The sequence below is a fragment of the Cyprinodon tularosa genome, unplaced genomic scaffold, assembly GCF_016077235.1.
Source record: "Cyprinodon tularosa strain WSP-4 unplaced genomic scaffold, ASM1607723v1 ctg198, whole genome shotgun sequence".
Classification (NCBI taxonomy): Eukaryota; Metazoa; Chordata; class Actinopteri; order Cyprinodontiformes; family Cyprinodontidae; genus Cyprinodon; species Cyprinodon tularosa.
In genome coordinates, this window is record NW_024038724.1 from 1,566,555 (window position 1) to 1,586,731 (window position 20,177).

Here is a 20,177-nt window from a genome sequence, read left to right on the forward strand (position 1 = left end):
TTTAGTTAATGTCTGTCTGAATGGTTTATTTACACTTGTTCTTTTGTTTGAGGTGCTGCTGATGCAAACCAGCTGGAGGAGGAAACCTGGAGCCTACCATTTGCCTTTTGAAAGACTGACGGGGGAGCCTTGTTTCAAGTTGTTTTTATTAGATAGTTTTGTCACTTAAATACTTACTTATTATTGTTTCTGCTAAGTAAAAGTTAGTTTTGCTTTATTTGTTTCATAGAATGGTTTTGTTAATTTTGTATTTATTGGTTCTTTTGTTATGTTGTGCCTCCCTCATGTGGTAGACTTGGGTTACTCCATCCCTTTTTAAGCAGCCTTTAGTTCTTTGTTTGCAGGTCAGTTTTTTGTTTGAGTTGGATCCTCAGTTGACCTCAGTTAAGTTGGGCCCAGATCCATTTTATTTATTATTTAACCTCTAACACCCTAAGGGGGTATAAATACATTTCTGCCTGACAAAAACACACAAAAGTAAATAACTTATAGCCTCACAGCTATTAGATTTAGGAAGAAACTTTTGGTACGTCTGTAAAGGTAAGATGTCATAGAATGGTTTTCTGGTGTCAGCACCATTGTAGCTTTGACCCTGCCTGAACTATTAGGGACAAAATACAAAATATTTTGCATTTTTTTGAACCTCGCCAAAATTTTCTTTGAAATAAACATTGCAAAACACTACCAAAATATTATTTATAGCACAAAAAAGTAGTACAGACTATTAAAGCAAAATGTTGTGTAAAAATATACCAAATTTGGTATCAATCAGATGCATCATATTTATTTTAGAATGGTATTAGTGAGAAATTTCTTAGGCGGAGGGGCCATTTTGGCACATTTATCCATAAATGTCACCAAACTGTGCCAAATGTGTTTTTTACATCAATACTGGGGCTTTGTTAAAATTACGAGGTCACGTAGCAGCTGGACCCACCCGTGGGTCCGTAGGGTTCTAGGGGTTAAGTTATTTTGTATTGCTTTTGAGCCTTTGTTAACCATTTTTGACACAATTAAATGAAAGTACTTTCTCAAATTTTGAACACCCTTTGTCCTTATGTAAGTTTGGTCCCTCACAGTGCACCTCTACTAGTAACCATTTTTCAATTTTCAATTTGCATGTTTTCCAAGCCAAAACAAGGCTTTGTTGGGGTATTGTGTAAAGCCTCGTACTTAACGCTATTTCTGACTTTTTGACTTGAAAAAGCTCCCTGGATGGGAAGCAAAATGTCTTTAAACTAGGAAACAAAGTCCAGTGGGTTGTTTTTTTTTTGTGGTTCTTTTTTGTTTTTTTACTTTTTTGGAATACACAACAAGGTTCACATCTCAATGTAAGGATGCTACATACATCTCATATAAAAAACAGAACATAAAAAACACTCAGTTAAATCCTTTCAGTGCTTTTAAACAATTCTTCCATGATTTTATTATGAACCGGTCCACACAGAGTTTGCCAAATCGTTCAAAATCGTGCCAAAGTGCTCAGCTCAGATCAATTGACAAGTCTTAAAATCTTTCTGATATTCGTCTTCTGTAGTTGAAGTGGAAGTCACCTCCTGTTCGGCTATGAGAAAGTGATTAAAACTTCCTCTTGTACTTTCAAAATGTCTTTTAAGATTATGATTTGCAATTAGCCAAAATTCAAAACAACTACAAGCTTTACTAGAGGGTTATTCCCCACAACTGCTACTTTGTTTTGTAAGAGCTTGGATGAGGTCAAATTTACTTTGTAAAAAAAAAAAAAAAAAAAGGGAAAAATATGCATCCTTTTCTCAGAACAATCTATCCAATTTGTGTAGATCATCACAAAAAATCAAGTAAAAATAATGTGAAAACATGTAGTTTTATGAAAACTTTAAAAAACATTGTGTTAAAAATGAAAATAGCAGATGACAAGGGGAAAGAACTAACCAAATAATGAGAAAATAATCTTCAACGGGTGCAGACAGACATAATGTGGAACAGCACAATGCCTAGGGATAAAATAAATTAATACAAATATAAACCTCTGTCCAGAAAAAAAAAAAAAATTCTCTGAGATTTTGAAACAACATGCTACACTTTTAGCATACACTCTTTAAAAGATGAAATATACTATAAGAGCTACTTGAGAACTTGTTTCCATTAAAAAGAGGAGGGTTACTTCATATTAAAGTGCTAGTAGTATTCTGAGAGAATAATTACTTAAATATACCATTAGTAAAGAAGCTCAAAAAGGTTGCTTATTCGTAAAGACAGGAGGCGGACTCACTAACACTTCCTAAAAGCTGTTTTGCTTTATAACATTGCATACGATAATTACATTCAATTGTAAAAATATCTCTTTAAAAGCAAGGAACCAACAGATTTAAACCTGATAAATGAGCACTTTGCTTCACTTTATGCTGTCTTTTAATCCCTGCTATATTTTTCATTAGTTGGAGAGGGGAAAAAATGCCTTTATTACACATGCTCATCTACAAATCTCCACATAATTATTCAAACTATTTCTTGACTTCTAATTACTGGGGAAAAAAACATTTCAGTTGATTTTCTCATACATAATTACTGATTAAATGGAATTGATTTGTTTACCACTTATGCTTCCGCTTGATTAATATGCCAACCTTCTGGGTCTAAACTACAACTAACTTTATTTTTCCAAAAGCTTAGTTGTTTAAATCATCATTATCGAACTTGTAGTTCAATACAAAGCATATAATCTAGCAGAGATTAATTATATTTAGTTTATATTGAGTCATGAAGAAAATATATATTTTTTTATTATGCTAGAAAGTTTGTAGGCTCATGAATAACATGAGCATTAACAGACCTATACATACCCGTTCTAAAATGATATGTGACATTGTGGCATTAGCATCCACGATGATGGTGGCCGTCTTGTCATCTCGGATCTCTTTTAAGACAGGGGTCGGGTCCTGGCTGTCATCCAGCATTCGCACTGATAGGGTATCCTTGGATATGAGGAACTGTCTGAGGAGCTGCTCCAAGTTCAACAAGCCTGTTGGTAAAACAAGATCATACATAAAAAGGGTTGTTTGTTAGAAGATGGCACTACATTTATAACCTCAAATTAATGCACTCATCTGTTAACAGTAAATACAACCCATTATGACCAATTTTTGGGTAAAATTGAACGTATTATTTGAAATCTGACAGCTAGGTCGGGACGAAATATCTCATGGGGTGAAAAAAAAATGTAAATTCTGGTTTGATTTACTTGCATGCATTAATTTTCAAAATGTATGCCTCTTTAATTCACCCTGATTACCTATAAATGATGTACTGTACATCGGGTGCCTTGAATAACTCACTTGGAGTTGGCAGTAAGGAGATGTGGCAAGGAAAGGCATTTAAGAAGGAAAATAATAAGAGAGATAGTACCCACTCTGGAGAGGAGGCCTTTACATGTGTCCCTGGAATAAGTACAAAGACCTTGCTAAACAATTTCCCCTGCCAGTCTATGAACATTGGAGCACTCTTCTTTAGATTGTATACATAAAGAAAATTCGTTCCGTACAGTGCTCAAAACATTTCCATTTCTAAAGTGCAGCGCAGTGATAAAATTTAAACATGGTGATCAAATGTAAACATAAGACAGGCAGGTTATATTAAATCTAAAGATCCAACCACAAATACAGTCTTTCTTGTAATTGTCTTTGATGTAAATTGTTTTACTCATTCTCAATATAAACAGCGTGTTTCATTTTACCTTGGAGCTTTTAGACTACATTAAAATTTCTTTCTTTAGTAAGAAGTAACATTTTTGATCCAACTTATTGTGAAACAGAATTCCTCAAAAAAAAAAAAAAAAAAAAAGAAAAAAAGAAAAATTAAAGGCTACATAAAGAGAAATCTTATACCCCGCTGAACTCGGTCTCAGGGTAATACAGTTTGGCTACAGCAAAGTAGGTAAAATGCGCCCCAATCAAGCGAAAACCGCAACCAATACAGCCATGGCAGCTTTCTTATATCAGTACAGTTAAAATTTTCCAAATTTGATTATTTTTTTCTTTTGGAGGTGTGTTATGGGGAAAAAATAAAAATTAAACAAGGCTGTGGAGGCCCTAATTCAAGGAAGCACTGCTGGTATTTACCTGACCTTGAAATTTGTATGCCCATCTGTTTAGTATTCTGCTGCCAAGCAAAGAGGACATGCAGCATAGGTGTGAAGGGACTTACAAACAAGGGGAACCCTAATGCAAATGCACCAATGCCAACCTTGTTCAATCATACTTTAACGAAAATTATTCTTCAATCTTAATTATTCTACAATCAATAAGTAGTCTAACTTTACAAAGATGTAAAACATTTTTATGCTACATTTGTAAATAAAATAGTAACAAACTTTGCCATTTGTTTAGGACAATCTCCTTTTTCAGCTCTTTTCTAAACAATCTGCTATGCCTTTCCAAACCCCTGAACTCCCTAAGGCTATGTCACCGGTCAGAGTTCTTAAAGATAGCAGAGGAGCACAGAATAATACATAAGATTAAGGACGGATCTTGACCGATTGGCTGCTACAGACTGCACAGTTTATTTCCCTTTATGACATCATAAAGGGCTAGCTTTTCAAACAGACCATTTTGAGCAGTCATTAGATGAGAGTTAGAATGAGGCAATGAAGAGAGATGGAAGAGTTATTTTATTTATCAATCTCATACGCTGCCTTCAAAACACATACGACTCTTAAAAATATTTAGAATGTGAATTGTGCATTATATGGGAACTTAAAATTTATATTTACATGTGTGTTGATTAAAGATGAAGCCTAAAAGTAATTCATAAACTGACTGTTTATAGCTAAATATGTCCTAATAAATCTGCAAGCCCTGACTTGACAACTGTCTCTTCATGCACATCCAGTGTGATTACCATCATTAAATTCTCCAACTGTGAAACGAGCATGCCTTCAAGAAACGCATGCCGTGGTTTTATGGTAAAAAATATTCTTAAGAGTGGTAAAGCATAGCATACATGACACCTTCACCTTGAACATGTGGTACATATTTCTAAGATTCATGCAACAGTACCTGATACTGATAAGGACAGTAAGACAAAAAGGTCAAAACTTTGTGGAAAGTTGCTTGTATTAGCCAAGTCCAACCTGCCATTTAAAACAGTTGCTTTAAATTCAACTACACTTTGGCTTTAACAGATATTTATTGTGATTTTTGCCATGGTGACAGCAGAGCAATCTATCTGTCATGGGCAGACCAATTTTCTTGAGGCTATTTCAAGTTATCAAACCCATTCCTTCATCTTGTTCAAGAATTAATTCCGGCTGTTCTTCCCAGCTACCCACATCATGTCTAAAAGCTTCTATAATTATATCTTGGTCTGTATGTCTCATCCTGTCTTTGTGACAGTAAATCAGTGTATGTGCGTTTGATTTCATACCACCTGTATGTGATTACTACTGAGACATCAGCCCCAGCTGCCGCTGGCTTTCCGGTCTGTGTCTGGAAGCTGTCAATTCCGCTTCCTCTGTTGTATTACGCTGAATCACTCTGATGAGCTTGAAATAGCCTCTTTTACACCACTTTCACCGGTCTACCTCCTGTATCCATTGACTACTGTGTGTTTCAGGCCATAAAGTACCATTTTACATTGAGTCTGTGTCATTAGATGACACAGAATACCAGATAGCCCAGTCTAAATAGCACATACACAGTACTAAGGACAAAAAACAAAGCACACTATGATCTGTATTCCTCACCAAGGATATGCTTCTTGCAATGGAAAAGCAGTTTCATTTACATGAATAAACATGTCTTCAAGCATAGGATACATGTAGCTGGATATATAGGCATTTTACAGAAACACAAGCAAAGAAAACATAAAAATAGATGAAAACAATAAATTACTTTACATAGTTCCTATTTTTGTTATTTCAACACTTAATTTTTGATTGTAATTAAAAACAAGCTAGGTCACATATCCTTCTACAGACCGATCAACAACAGCAAGGTTTAAAAACACTTTTTGAATTTTATTGTTTTATTTTTTGGAAAACTAGTTAAAAAATAGTATTATTTTAAAGTGATACCTTTTGCATTAAGTCTTGTCTGCAAGGGACAACTGGAAATGTACCAACACATGTGAAGAGCCAAATTATCTTTGCATCATAAAAAAGAGAAAACATGCTAACAATAAAATAGCACATATGCAAACTGACAGCTCCTGCTGCTCTATGACTGCAGCAGTTTTTGTGGCTTTGCGTTGTCGAAGTTTGAGGAGTAGCATGAATGTTAAAAAACATATGTTGTAATTAACAAGCCCCAGAGACCCCCTTGACACTGACACTGCCTCTCTTCCTCCCCCGTTCAGGACATAGAAGCTACACCAACATAGCATCACGAGACCTTTATTACATTAACGTAAATTCTACTGTGTATATAGTTAATGGCTATATACTATATATTGTATATAGAATATATGTTTTATATTGTAAATAGCTATATATTCTGTATTATATCTAATATGTATGATAGATGGATGGATGGAGGGACGGACGGACGGAACATTCAGATGACGAAATATTTATTAAAGTTTTTAATTACCAAAATACTGTTACTAAATTCACTCTAGACCACTAACATGTGCAATAACACAGACACATAGTGTGCTTAATTTACAAGCAGCTCAGAGTTAATAAGCAAAACACCCCAAAACATTACAGTCTTAATCCATCCACTTACAACAAATTTGTAAAATCTTCTGTTCTGCCCCAGACCTACTATTATCGCCTCTGACTTTCCTTTATTATGTCTAGACAAGTGTAATGTCCTCCATTTATGCTAAAGCACATTAAAACACAACTTAATACCTTGGAAAAAGGAACATGGAATGACCTGAATATAACAGCATTCAGCGGATCCTTCCAAATGCCCTTGTGGAAAAGATCGATATTTTAATCAATTTAAGTAGCATTCAGTTATCTGAAATTGTCACAGGTAAGTTTTTATAAAACTTTCTCTAAAGCCTTATTTATATATGGTAATAAAAGCAGTTAAAGCCATGGTCCAGGCCATAAGTGCCTCCGATTTGTTATTAGATTAAAAGTGATGCAGAATTTTCTCAAAAAATCATATCAATTAAATTATATAAACATTAAAATCAGCTAAAATTATCTGCTGTTTTACGTTCGTGTTTACTAAAAAGTAAATAAGAAATTATAATGTAGACATCAGCTTGTTCAATGTTTCAAGGTAAACAAAGTCCAGTCCAAAACTGCAAAAAAAAAATCCCACTGCAGTTTTCTTGTGGTTTTAAATACTTTTGAGCATATATCTTGACTGATTCACCAGTTAAAAATAGTCTTTTATAGTGTTACTATAAAGAGCAGAATTCTAGGAAAAACTAATATTCTGTGCTATGAGTACTTATTTACCTTTTAAGCCTGTTTTAAGAATAATCAAATAAGATTAAACTATATAAGAGTAACGCCATTCTTATTAAGAATTCAGCAGCAGCAGGATTATGTGTTTCTTTTTGTTATACATTTGTATGAGATATGGGAATTTCATATTCAATTGTGGTAAGCCAGGTTTATTTATATATCACAATTCAGTACCAAGACAATTGAAAGCATTTACATAAATTAAACAAAGAATAGAAGGAAAATAAAGCAGAATAAAAGTAAATAAAGATAAAAATATGGTAAAACAGATAGTAAAGAAAAAAATTCAACAGTTGGAGCACAGCCTCAGTAATAATAACTCATGGGTGGATCATCTGAACATGTGGTCCTCCTAATTGTCAATCATTCTGGTGATATATTTACGTAAGGCCGTCCTACATGCTTGTACCGTTAGCTATCTTTTTCTACACATGTGCACTTTCATGGGCACTTTCAGGTGTGTAGTGAGCTACCGTTTCAGCGAGCCACTGAAGCTTAACTTTCTCACTGCGGTTCTTTGAAAATGGCCGAGGGACGTAAGAGAAAAAGTGTCTACGAAGGGTATGAGACGAAAAGAAAGGCCTCAAAAGAGGCAGATACATCCCAAAATGCTTTGTGGGAGATCTTCTCACACAAAGCATGATGGGATTTGCTGTCACAGTGCCCCGCCGTCACCTTAGGCTGTCACTACCCGACAGTGGCAACTAATAACAAAGATGGCGCAGGTATCATGGGGTGAAGTCGGAGTTACGTGACCAACGGGAAGCAAAACATTTTTGTGATCATATGTCCAAAAAGTAAGTTGCGGAAATCCTCCACAATACCTTTAACATTTTAACTTCAACAGTCAAAGGAGGTTCTCAACAAATGGGTTTTCAACTTTGACTCAAAAGAACTCAGGCTTTCAGCTCTTTTACAGTCTTCTAGGTGTTTGTCCCAGATAACTGACGCATAGGAACTAAATCAGGGTTGGGCAATTCTAGTTCATGGGGGCCAGTATCCTACAACTTTTAGATCCATCCTTGGTCCAACACACCTGAATTAAATAGCTGAGGCACCTCTTTAGTAAGCAGTCAGTCTCCTCCAGAGTCCTCTCAATCATCTAAGTGGGTGTTGAACCAAAGGCACATCTAAAAGTTGCAGCATACCGGTCTTCAGGAACTGGAATTGCCCACCCCTGAACTAAATGCTGCTTCTCCATATTTGGTTCTAGTGTCACGGTTTCAGAAGAGGTTTTTGAAAACACAACAAATCAAAGATCCTGTCAGAACTGGGTGTTTCTAGTGGTCCAGGTTCAGCTCCAGTAGGGCTGGGTCCAATTGAGAAAGGGAACCTTGAGGGATTGGGGGGTCGGGGTTACAGAGAGCAGAGGTACTGACATCCACAATCCTTCAGTTTGAAATCCTTTTCATGTCCAGGGTCAAGCAAGGAAGATCACTCGGGCAGAGAAGTTTTAAAAAATCCAGTGGGCTTAATATGGGTCAGAGTTAGGCAAGGTTCTGCAACTATCATAAAAAACACAACTCTCTCAAAGGTAAGTCTGGGCAAAGGCAGTGGTCAGGGAACAGGATAATTCTTGGCTCATGAAACAAGGTTTGAAAGCTGTGAAAAGGCAGACGATCCTATCTCGCACAGAGCAGGGGAGGAGCAGGAGTTTAAATAGGAAGCAGCCCAGGTGGGTACAATCAGTGATCATGAGGAGAGGGAGAGTGTGCACAAACAGGCAGGGCTAAACTCAGGACATCTAGTTCTGGTTACACTGACAAGGCTTGAACTAGAAGACCTCAGTTGTCTGGGAGGTTGATACACTAACAACAAGTCTGTTATGTATTGAGGCGCTGATCCACTCAGTACCAAAACAATAAATCTATTCTCTGAGCTACAGGGAGACTTCAGAACCATGCCGACGTGCTCTACTTTTTCTTGTAGTATCGTAACTGCTGATATAATAATAATAATAATAATAACAACAATAATAATAATAATACAAGTTCTGGCTGTTTAGCAGTATAATTTAATAAAAGTGCTGTAAATAGAAAAAGATGAAAACAGGTTTAAACAATCAAACAAAAGAGAGGGTTGAGCTGCAGCTTAAAAAATAATGTTCCATTTATTATTTTCCATGTGTTTGGCACAGACAGCATCGCAAATGGATGCCATAGCTTATCAAAACATAAAATGCATGGGGTGGGAGGTGTGTGTGTGTGTACTTGTTTATGTTACCTATTTAGGACCGTTTTTGGTATATATTCACTATCCTTCTCAGGACCCACAAACTTTATGGGGACCGAAGCAAGGTCCAAATGTGGCAGACCACTGATTTTGACCTTAGAGAATCAGTTTAGAAGTATGTTGTGAACTACGTTTGGCTTAAGATGATGGTTAGGAATATAAAATGGTTGGGGTTATGGTAAAAGTCAGGGTTAGGCATAGATGCACAAACTAACATAAATGTACGTCAATATAAAGTCTTTATGCATAAAATACAAACTTGTGTGTGTGTTTGCGTGTGTGTGTGTTTGGGGGGGGGGGGAGCGGGGTAAAAGCACATTCATTTGTTTGAGCTACAACTGGGAAGGTGACAGTCACTGAACTCTTTGTGGTCTTTGTGTTTGAGGTCTACCTGGCTGGCCCAGTTGCAATGTGTTGAAGCTTTTCAGCCACTCAGTCACCCCCTTAAGAGTGTCATAACAGAGATGTAAGGCCACTTCTTTTTCTCTTAGGCTACGTTCACACTGCAGGCCTTGATGCTCAATTCCGATTTTTTTGTGAAATCCGATTTTTTTACGTTGCCGTTCATATTTCCAAATACATGTGATCATCAGTGTGAACTGCAGTCATACAACGTAAGTGTACCGCATGCACAGTAGAGGATGCAATGACATCATAGGCCAGCATGCTCTTTTTTCCGGAACTAAACATGGATGGTAGTGTTGGCGCGCATCTAGCGGTCTTTTCCAACCATAAAAACACAATCTTTTCAATATGGTTAAACATAAATACTGCTCACCGCATCATCATCTGCCATGGTTGTTGTTTTTCTTGCCGCTTCTGCATAGCAAGACGCATAATAGTGACCGTTGTCGGGTTTTAATGACGTTCAGGTTGGATGAGTCCGACCTGGCTGTTCACACACAGGTCGCATTTGAAAAGATCAGATTCGTATCGGATTCAGGACCACATAGCCAAGTGGCCTGGGTCGGATTGGAAAAAAATCAGATCTGTGTTGTTCAGACTGCCATGAAAAGATCAGATTCAGGTCGCATATGGGCAAAAAAAATCGGATTTGGGTCACTTCAGGCTGCAGTGTGAACATAGCCTTATTCACTTGGCCTTCACTGATCTAAAGTGATCTTGTTTGTGAGCTGATTGTTTATGGGGATTTAAATTGTTTTGATGTGATATATGTTGGGATCCTGAGGCTTTGCCCACCAGAGGGCGCCGAGGATCCTCTTCTGTATTCTGTTTTCTGTTAGGGACTGGGGTTACTGTTGGGATCTGGAGATCTACCATCTGTCTCCAGCAGAGAGCGCTGTGGGTCTCCTGGGCTGGAGCCTCCAGCACACCTGAAGCTCATCAGCTCATTAGGAGACCTTCCTACATAAGCAGCAGTCAGACCTTCCTTCGACGCCGCAGTGTTGACCAAGTTTGGTTAGCAAACCTAAGCCTCTGTAAACATAGTGAATCACAGTAGACTCTAGAGAGGAACTGGATTCTAACCTGCCTCTGTCTTCTTTACTCACAGAAAACCTGACCGAAGTCTGAAGCTCTGGATGAGCTTTACCTGGAAACCTGCCTGCCTGCCCAAGGAAGCCTAACCTGAATGTCTTAGTCTGGATTCCTCCTTCAGCTCTCAGGGAAGAGCTAGGAAGCTAAACCTGAATATCAGTCTGGATTCTCCCTCAGCTCTCAGGGAAGAGCTAGGAACAAAACCCACGTCAGAATCTCACTAACCAGAAGCTAGACGCTGCTGCTGCTGAGCTCACTGCTACTTCCACAATCTCTGGACCCAACCGGTTCCCCTCTCTCCAAAGATCTGTCAGAACCTCTCCAGGTACAAACTCTGAAAACTCACTCTGTCAAGACATCCTTGCAACTTGGCTAACCAAACTATCCCCTCCTTCAGAGTACTCTGTGAAACCGAGTCCCGGACCAGTACCAGTACCAGTTCTACTGTTAACCTGTTGTGTGCAAATCTTTATTAAACTGTTGAACTTTTACCCCTGACTCCGTGGTGTGTTCTGCGTTTGGGTTTAGCTCCACAAAAACCCATCATGACAGAACACTGCGGCCAATCACAAAACCCAGCAGATCACCTCCTGAGGAGGCTTGAGGAACTAGCTACTCAGATCCATAAACACGACTCAACCCTCCGTGAGTTTAATCCCAGTTTTGCATTAAAAGAACAAACTTTTCAGGTCTTAGCAGGCAATGTGAGAAGCGCTAACACGACGCTAGCTCAACTTCCGGTTCCGGAGCCCGTTTCGTCACTTCCGGAATTCCGTCCCTCACTTCCGGTTTCAGTTCCGCTTCTAAGGTCAGAATCTGCTCCGTCACTTCCTGAATTCCGTCCCCCATTTTCTGAAAGGTTTTCTGGCATACCTAGTCGCTGTAAAGGATTTTTGCTTCAATGCAAATTGTTTTTAGAGTTTTCTCCGTCCAATTTTCCAAATGATGAGACAAAAATAGCCTTTATTCTCTCATAGGTTATCAGGAAAAGCCCGCAAATGGGCAAACACCAGCTGTTCTTCTAGATCCAGTATTTCCTGTACATTTGAACTTTTTTTAAAGGAACTCTCTCTAGCCTTTTCAGAATCAACAAAATCTCAGGATCCCAACAATATATTGTTAATGTGTGATTCATATTAAATAATTGTCTAAGTTGGAGGTCTTCAACAGGGGGTCCATGACCCCTTGGGGGTCCAGGGAGATACTGCAGGGGGGTCACGAAAGTTTTGGTTGATTAGACTTTTTATATATATATATATACCGCTCCATTTTTATTTAACTGTTTTCTCCTTGTTTGTGGTTAGCCAAGGAGTTCCGGTTTTGTACTTTCTTTTCAGTTCTCCTTTAGAAAGTGTTTTATTTTACAACTAAAAAGGGGGGTGTTTCGTTTGTTGTTTTGGCCTTGGAGACCCTGAGGTTTAAAGCATCCCTGTGTTTGCTGTCTCCTGTAATTGAACTCTTGCTAATTGCAAAAAAATATATATTTTGCCAGAATTTACCCTTAGTGGTCTTGAGAGGGGTTGTAACAACAGTTTATTTTCAAATATTCCTCATTGTGGGGACTTATAGGTCCAAATGGGGACATCCAATGGGCCCCCTAGAGGTACAGGCTTCTTCTTTGGGTTGGGGTTAGGTTTAGGTTTAATAAGTTACTAGATAAAAGCTCATTGGATTTAAGAAGTCTTAAAGAAAACCAGGAGACTTTTTACACTGTTTTAATGCAGGTAATATGTAGTGTGCTGTAAATCCATCTCAACTTCATAAAGGCATGCTCATGTAAGCCATAAGGATGTAAAAAGTTATTCCTTACTGTATATCTTTATCTAATTTGATCTGATCAAGAGCTAAAGTCTCTGAGTAAAGCTATGCTTTTAAACTAGAAAATACATAATTTAACATATGATATAGGTAAAAGATGAGGATTGTTCTATAAGGAATAGTGAGGCCATACGTTTTTATTAGTGTGACTGACACTTGACCTTGAATTTCTCTTAGACACACAGTTAAAGTTGAGGCTTGTCATTCAAATGAGACAGCCACCAATTCACCTCTCTTTTACTGTCACTGCAGGAATCCTGCAAACACGGACTATGCCAACCAACCCTAAGCAAATACTGTTGAATCACCGAGGCATGGGCATGTAAACGATTTAACATTGGAGTATTTGACAGCAGCTCACTAAGATTTTCTTGACAGGTGCGAGTGAACAATATTTTATAATGCATGGGTCCAATGAGATGACTTAACAAAGACCTAAAAGCTCTCTGACAGTTGTACATTATGTTGAATCATCATGTAGCCTTGAGCAGCAAAGCATGACCTAGTTTTATGACTCTGAAAAACCTCTAGGCCATTTTATAGAACAGCAGACAAGGTGAGCAGTCAAAATATAATAACAATAACAATATAAACAACAATAGCCACAAAAAATCATCTATCATTATAAACAGTTATCAAGCCAGTTGAAACATGAACTTTTCCAATCACTTAATAAACTTTGACTTATTTATGCATTAATGAGAAGCACTAGTTCAATAAACATCAACCTGTTACATTCATGCAGGTGTCAGAAACTTTTCAAAAGGAGACCCTTTCAATATAAAGAAAACTAAAACATCAATTTATAAAATAAAAAAAAACTTACTTCAACATATTTCTATTTGAGTAACAGTAAAAACTAGCCATCCAAGAAATTACTCAAGTAAAAGTAAACAAGTATTTGGTTAAATACCCCTCAAGTAATAGGTAAAGGTTTCAATATAATTATGTAATCTGACAGACCATAATCATAACATGCAGCCATGTGTCATTTTGTTGTAAAGAATAAAAAACAAGCACAGGAAATATTTACCTAAATCTAATTTAATGAAAAAAATCTAAAGTAGATAATTTATGAGTAATAGAACAGAGTAAAATATCTCCAGTGACAATATATCATGTTTGTGTATCCTGTACTACCTTGACCTCTGCGTCAAAGAAGTCTCAGCAGATAAAAATAGCATTAAAACTTCAAAAACTGCATTGAAAAGGAATACATTTTTTAGGAAAACTGTTTTCTGCATTTTAGGTTGAAATGTGCTTGCTTTTTTTATTCAGTACAGTACAGATGCTCTCTAGAGGGACACAATCAAATCAACAACGTAACATCCAGGAAGCTTGGTTATAATTGTGATATTTCGTTATTTGAAAAGAGTCAGGCGAAGAAGGCACCCTTTGGTGAATTTCCTTGACAGAGTCGGTTTATGGGAAGTGGATACGACAAATAATATTCTAATCAAGCCTTACAGACTCAGAAAACAACAACAGATGTTGAAGTTCATCACATTGCTAAGCAGAATCATCACTGGAAATCGTGTGGAACGGTAAGGAAGTTAGTATTTTTATGAATGTCTGAAATTTCATGATTAAGGAGGCTGATTGTAAGGAGATGACAGGGTCTGCTCATGTGCTCTTTGCTATCTGAGAACTGAGCCAGAACTGATGAACCAGTACTAGTTTAGCATTGTTTGGTTGTGAGTGGCACGGTCCAGTTCCGTTTTGTGTGCCATTTACACTCAACATTTATCTCAGTTACCGTGCTTGGACCAATCTCGCCATGGTTTAAAAATGGTTGTGTAAATGGGGCTTTAGTTACTTGATACTCTGGTCTTTTCTGCCGGAAAACTGATCCCAACCACTTTACATTTAGCGATAAAAAGCTCTAGTGTGTGCTGGAGCTTGTGGCCTGAAAAAAACAAATAGAACTACATAATCAGATAGGTTTGGCATAAGGTTTGGCATTGTGTGTTTGTGATGGCAGTCAGGAGAGAAGGCACACCTTCTCTCCTGACTGCCCAGTCATTGCTGGAAATATTCATGAATTGGTCATGCTATGTTATGCTGTCACTGGCTTGGGTGATTAATGATCCCTGCACATGTGGATGAGCCATTGACTCACAGCAGGCTACCAGCTGACCAACTTACTGCAAGAGCTGAAGAAAGGAGAGGTGCCGCTGGGACAGGATTGAATCTCAAATAAGTGCCAACTAAAACACAAAGCTCAAATACTGTATAAACACCAAAACTGACATGGATATCCAAACTGAGCAAAATTATCTTTTGCCACAGTTTCTGTTGAACAGTCACATAAGAGAGTACAATCAAAGAAGCCTTGTGTCATTTTCGCCGGATAATTTCTGGATAATCGACACATACATAAACACCCAGTCTTGTTTTCATCTATCTTTGTGGGGCCTTACATTGATTCCATTAATTTAACCTTGACCGTAAGCCCAACCTCAGTTCACACCTTAGTCCTAAACATGACCCCTGTCCATAAAACAGCAATTCTCCTAATGGGATCCAGGTAACGGGCCCCAGAGGAGCAGTCGGTCCCCACACTGTGCTGTTTCTCATGAAAATAGGCTGCAAAAATTATGAAATACAAGAACCCCCCCCCCCCGACACACACACACCTGAATATTTTCCCCTCTATGCATAAATGCCTGAAGACATCCTCTCTGTTTTCATTTCCGACTTACCATGGTCTGCCTTATCTACCTCTGATCTCCTTCATTTTACTTTTTTTTATTTCATTTCCTTTCCTATCCACTTCTAGCTCACTGCCAAACAATCAGAAGCCACTCACAGCTACTTATATCCCAATCTCTACAGAAAATAAGAACTGTATTGTTTACACAATTCCTTCCATTCCAGACATAACAGTCAGAGGTTAAGTGCAAGGTTGATTATTGGTTACACATTTGGCAGGCACTATGTTAAGTAGCTTTCTTAAAGAAAGCAAAATACAGAAGACATGACTGGCAGGTCTCATAAGTAAAAAAAAAAAAGAAGCACTGATGTACAGATGTAGTACATAAAAGGGTAGGCTTACGTGTGTGAGAGCGGTTTTCTATATGATGACTAAATAATCTAAGGAACATTCATTAAACTTCAGAATTTTAATGAGGTTTGAAAAATGTTGTTTTTTCTGTCACCCTTCTGGGATGTTATCATGGCTGCATTTTCAGCGGCGCCAATTTGGCAACAAACAATTTATGCCATTTAGTTTTTTCATATAGGGTTTAATTTACAGCTCATTATTTGAAATTCCTTCAACACCGTTGCACCGTATTTTAAAATTTGTGGGGGCAATGGGGTTTTACTTTACTTGGTTTAGTTAAGTTTTTCTATGCTTTGCCCCATGTGTTTCATTTGTGGACTGATCAGCCACTATTTAGCTTCCGCTTCGCTTCATTTGGAACCTGTCCAACTAGACTGAGTCCTTGGAGGATGTAGCCCCTAGAATTGAACACACCCCTAAAGTATTTTTGTTCCTTTGACCTCTTTTCTGGATCCATTATGACAAATCTTTGTACTTTTAAACTGTTTAACTTGTTTGGGTTACATAAAAAAAAAAAACTTATTTTTTGGACATACACATGTGGTAAATCTGCTTGTTCAATAACAGATGTGATCTTTTTTGACCTTTTTTTTAAATCTCTGCTTCTGTCTCCTTGACCCTCAGTCGGCAGCAGCAGACGGCCACTCACACCAAGCCTGGTTGCGATGGAGGTTTCTTCCTGTTCAAAGGGAGTTCTTCCTCTCCACTGTCGCTACAAGCACGCTTAGTGTGAGGAATTGCATTTGAGTCAATGCATCAACTGGTTTTCCTTAGATAGAAAACTTTGAATCAATTTGACTGGATGATCTGGTGAACTATAAAGTGCCTTGAGATGACGTGTTGTGAATTGGTGCTATATAAATAAACTGAATTGAATTGAGATGTACCGTAACAAACAAGTATATATATATTATCCTCCTTGACCTACAACCAAGAGCGTTTAGTTAAACTTTAACTACAAACAGTTGTGTTCATTGTATATAAACATCTGTTTACATACATCCATGACATTTGGTTTTATTCATCAAAATGTTCTCAAATCTGTATGTTGATTTTGTTTTTTGCTAAATTTAGAGTATGACAGACAATTTAAAAGTTTCATTTAAATACATGGTTCCCTGCTGCTAAAAATGGTAAACAATAAATAATAAAATGATATACATATTTTCTAATTTCTAAAAAATAAAAAAAATTAAAAACATTGGATTTTTTTATATTTTTTATTTTTATTTTTTTACAGATAATTGGCAAATGTCTCTCCAAGAAGTAGTTGGTTGGTTGTAACTCACAACCTAGCTCCAAGATAGCACTTAATCCCACTGCTCTATTAGGGGGGCAAACATCTTCTTTTAATGAAGGAGACTCCAATGTAAAGACCGGAACACATAAAAGGAGGGAGTTGAAAGGCAGAAGAACTGAGTGTGAAGATAGACAGAGTGGGTGTCTCTGAGTAGCTTATTGCCACCTCTGGGCAGTCTGACACATGGCTGATATCTCAAACCTATTTCTTTTCTTCAAAGCCTTTTGCTGATTAAAAAAAAAAAGGCTAGCTGGTGCCATAGGGTCACAGTGCCTTTGTCGGGGGAGTTGTAATTACTGACTGCTGGACTTTAAGAGGGTGGGAAGAAACCAAGATTTAATCTTCTTCTCTGTTTACAAAAATAACTTCCCTTGGGAAGATTTAAAAGCTTTTTTAAGGTCATTTAGTTAAGTATCTTTTAAGTCTAATGAGGGCCTCTGACAAGAAGGCGGTCAGATCCCTGCTGGTTACAGCTGCATCCTCCTTTGTCTCAAAGATTGGTTTTCTGTCACGGAACTTATGCATGCACACAAATTTGAAGATGGCTCACCCTGATACAGCTAAATGTGTCAAATTGTCCCAATTTCACAATTGACTATGTGGCTCAAATGTTGAATTGATTCTGTGGTAAATCTAATTTCTTTTTAAGAGGGCAGGCTGCTGTGAGAAAGTTGTGTGGAGTGCAGCAGCTGCTCTGGAAGAAAGCCCGTCATGGGGTGAGCTGCTGATAAGCAATGTGTTTGTTGTCAGATCACAGCCAGTGAGCATGTGAGAATCCTCCGTGTCCTAACATGTGTTAAGGAATAGCAGACAATAGACAAAGAAGGTGTTTGCACTTTGAGGGCAGCTGCAGGAGAGACAGCTTGTGATTCTTCTTTAAGGTGTTTATATTTATGTATATTGTCATGAAGGTGTAAACTTTGCACTCACAGTCAGCATGGGCGCAGATGAGGCAGGAGGCGGTGCTGTTAAAGAAGGTAAGAAGGCCAGCAACAGCTAAGCTGATGTCTGTATTGGTTGGTCTTAGGTCCAGGGTGGTGAAGCGAGGGAACTGCACCTTCAGAATGTCTTCTGGGGCCACTTTGACATACGGTACCTGCACAGAAGTTATTGTTAGTTTGCAGCATTTTATCTATCAACTGGTACAAACTGTATGTCAAACCTCTAGCCCCCCATGTTAACAAAAATGCACAAGCAATAGCCAAAGAGGTAACACAGATAAAAAGCAGAGTGAAGAGGGGCTTCCGGTGAAGATGGCGGGCTAGAAGACGTGTTTTCACTTTGCTCGTGCTCCCATCCGTCTATATTACAGTATAATACGCGCTACTGTCTATATTTTCGAGGGATATATTGAATTGGCGTTTTACGAATACGCAACACCGTAGAATAAATTTATTGGACAACGAGCGATGTCAAAACAGACGAAAATACAACCACGAAAGATGGCGACCGCCGCGATGACTACCAGTGCTAGCCAAACTGATGTGCTAGCAGCAACAGGTGACCAGCCTTCGCCTCCGGCGGACACAGCTGCCCTCGTCCGTGAAGTGACTAAAAGTATCAGTGAGGTAATGGACCAAAAATTGTCTGCACTTTCTGGGACTCTGGATAAAATATCGTCCTCATTGGAAGGACTTTCGACACGCGTTACGGAGACAGAGCAGAGAATCTCAGATGTGGAGGACATTGTCACCGACATAACGGGGAGACTGACTGAAGCCGAAGAGAAAATTAAGACCATGGTCAAGGGATTGGATGACATAGAGAACAGGAGCAGGCGGGATAACATCCGTATTATTAATCTGAAAGAAGGCTCGGAGGGTCAGAACCCTATCCAGTTTTTCGAGGCCTGGCTGCCTGCTACGCTCGGCCTGGGGAGCGGCTCCGCGGGTGGGGCTCTCATCAAAGTAGACCGCGCACACCGGGGCCTCGGCCCGCGGGGCGCGCGTCCCAGACCGGTCATTATTAAGCTCCACAACCCCAGGGACAAGCAGCGCATCATGGCGGCAGTGAGAGCGACTCCCGAGCTTGACTACGAGGGACAGCGGATCTTTATACATCAGGATTTCTCTTATGCAGTCCGTGAGAAGCGGAGGGGATTTAACGCTACTTGCCGAGCTTTGATTGACAAGGGCATCCGCTTCAACATGCGCTACCCAGCGACACTCACGCTGACTCACAATGGGACTGAACACAAGTTTGACTCGCCGAAGGATGCGCAGAACTTCATCAAGGCACTGGACTAACATTCAACTTGGATTATTATATTGAGGCGGCCCAGGCAAGGCACGTCTGCTGTGTTTATTGCGATTAAGGTACAGAGAGACTGTTTAAAGGGTGGATACGTATTATCTTTTTACAGTGACGTATTAATAGAGCCATTTGACCGTTGAAACAGATTAATGTTTAGTTTCATAATTGACAGTAACCAGGTAATATTTTGGATGGGGGGGAGTAGGGGTGGGATTTCTTTTTTTTTTTCTCCCGAGGAGTGAGACTTCTTTTGGCTGCACTGGGCCTTGTAACACCACCTATTTGGTGGCTTTTCATTTTTTTGTTTTTGATTTATATATTTACTTTTATGTTTTTTTATGCTATTGTTATGTGGTTAGTTGTGTGTGGGGGGGTTCGTTTGCCATCAGAGTGTGATGGTTCTGTTCATGTCAGCACAGCCAGTCCAGGTCATAGGTTAAAACTTGTACATTTTGTTTATTGTGATGGGTCTTCTTGCTTACTTGGATTGCTAATTTTATGTTTAATGAATCACATTTTTTATAATGAGTAACACAAAATTTGTAACACTTAATGTCAAGGGAATTAATCACGTCATTAAGAGGCGTAAAATACTCTCTTTGCTCAAAAAA

General features: G+C 38.5%; 1 protein-coding gene across 1 annotated transcript in view; it reads right to left on the reverse strand.

Moving 5' to 3' along the window:
- grik4 (glutamate receptor, ionotropic, kainate 4) overlaps positions 1–20,177 on the reverse strand; it is a 413,635-nt gene that overhangs the window by 164,262 nt on the left and 229,196 nt on the right. Inside the window, exons 6-7 of the mRNA XM_038284024.1 lie at positions 18,244–18,409; positions 2,823–3,001 (exon numbers count right to left, since the gene is read on the reverse strand). Coding sequence (XP_038139952.1) covers positions 2,823–3,001; positions 18,244–18,409 — 345 coding nt within the window. The remainder of the gene's footprint in view (positions 1–2,822; positions 3,002–18,243; positions 18,410–20,177) is intronic.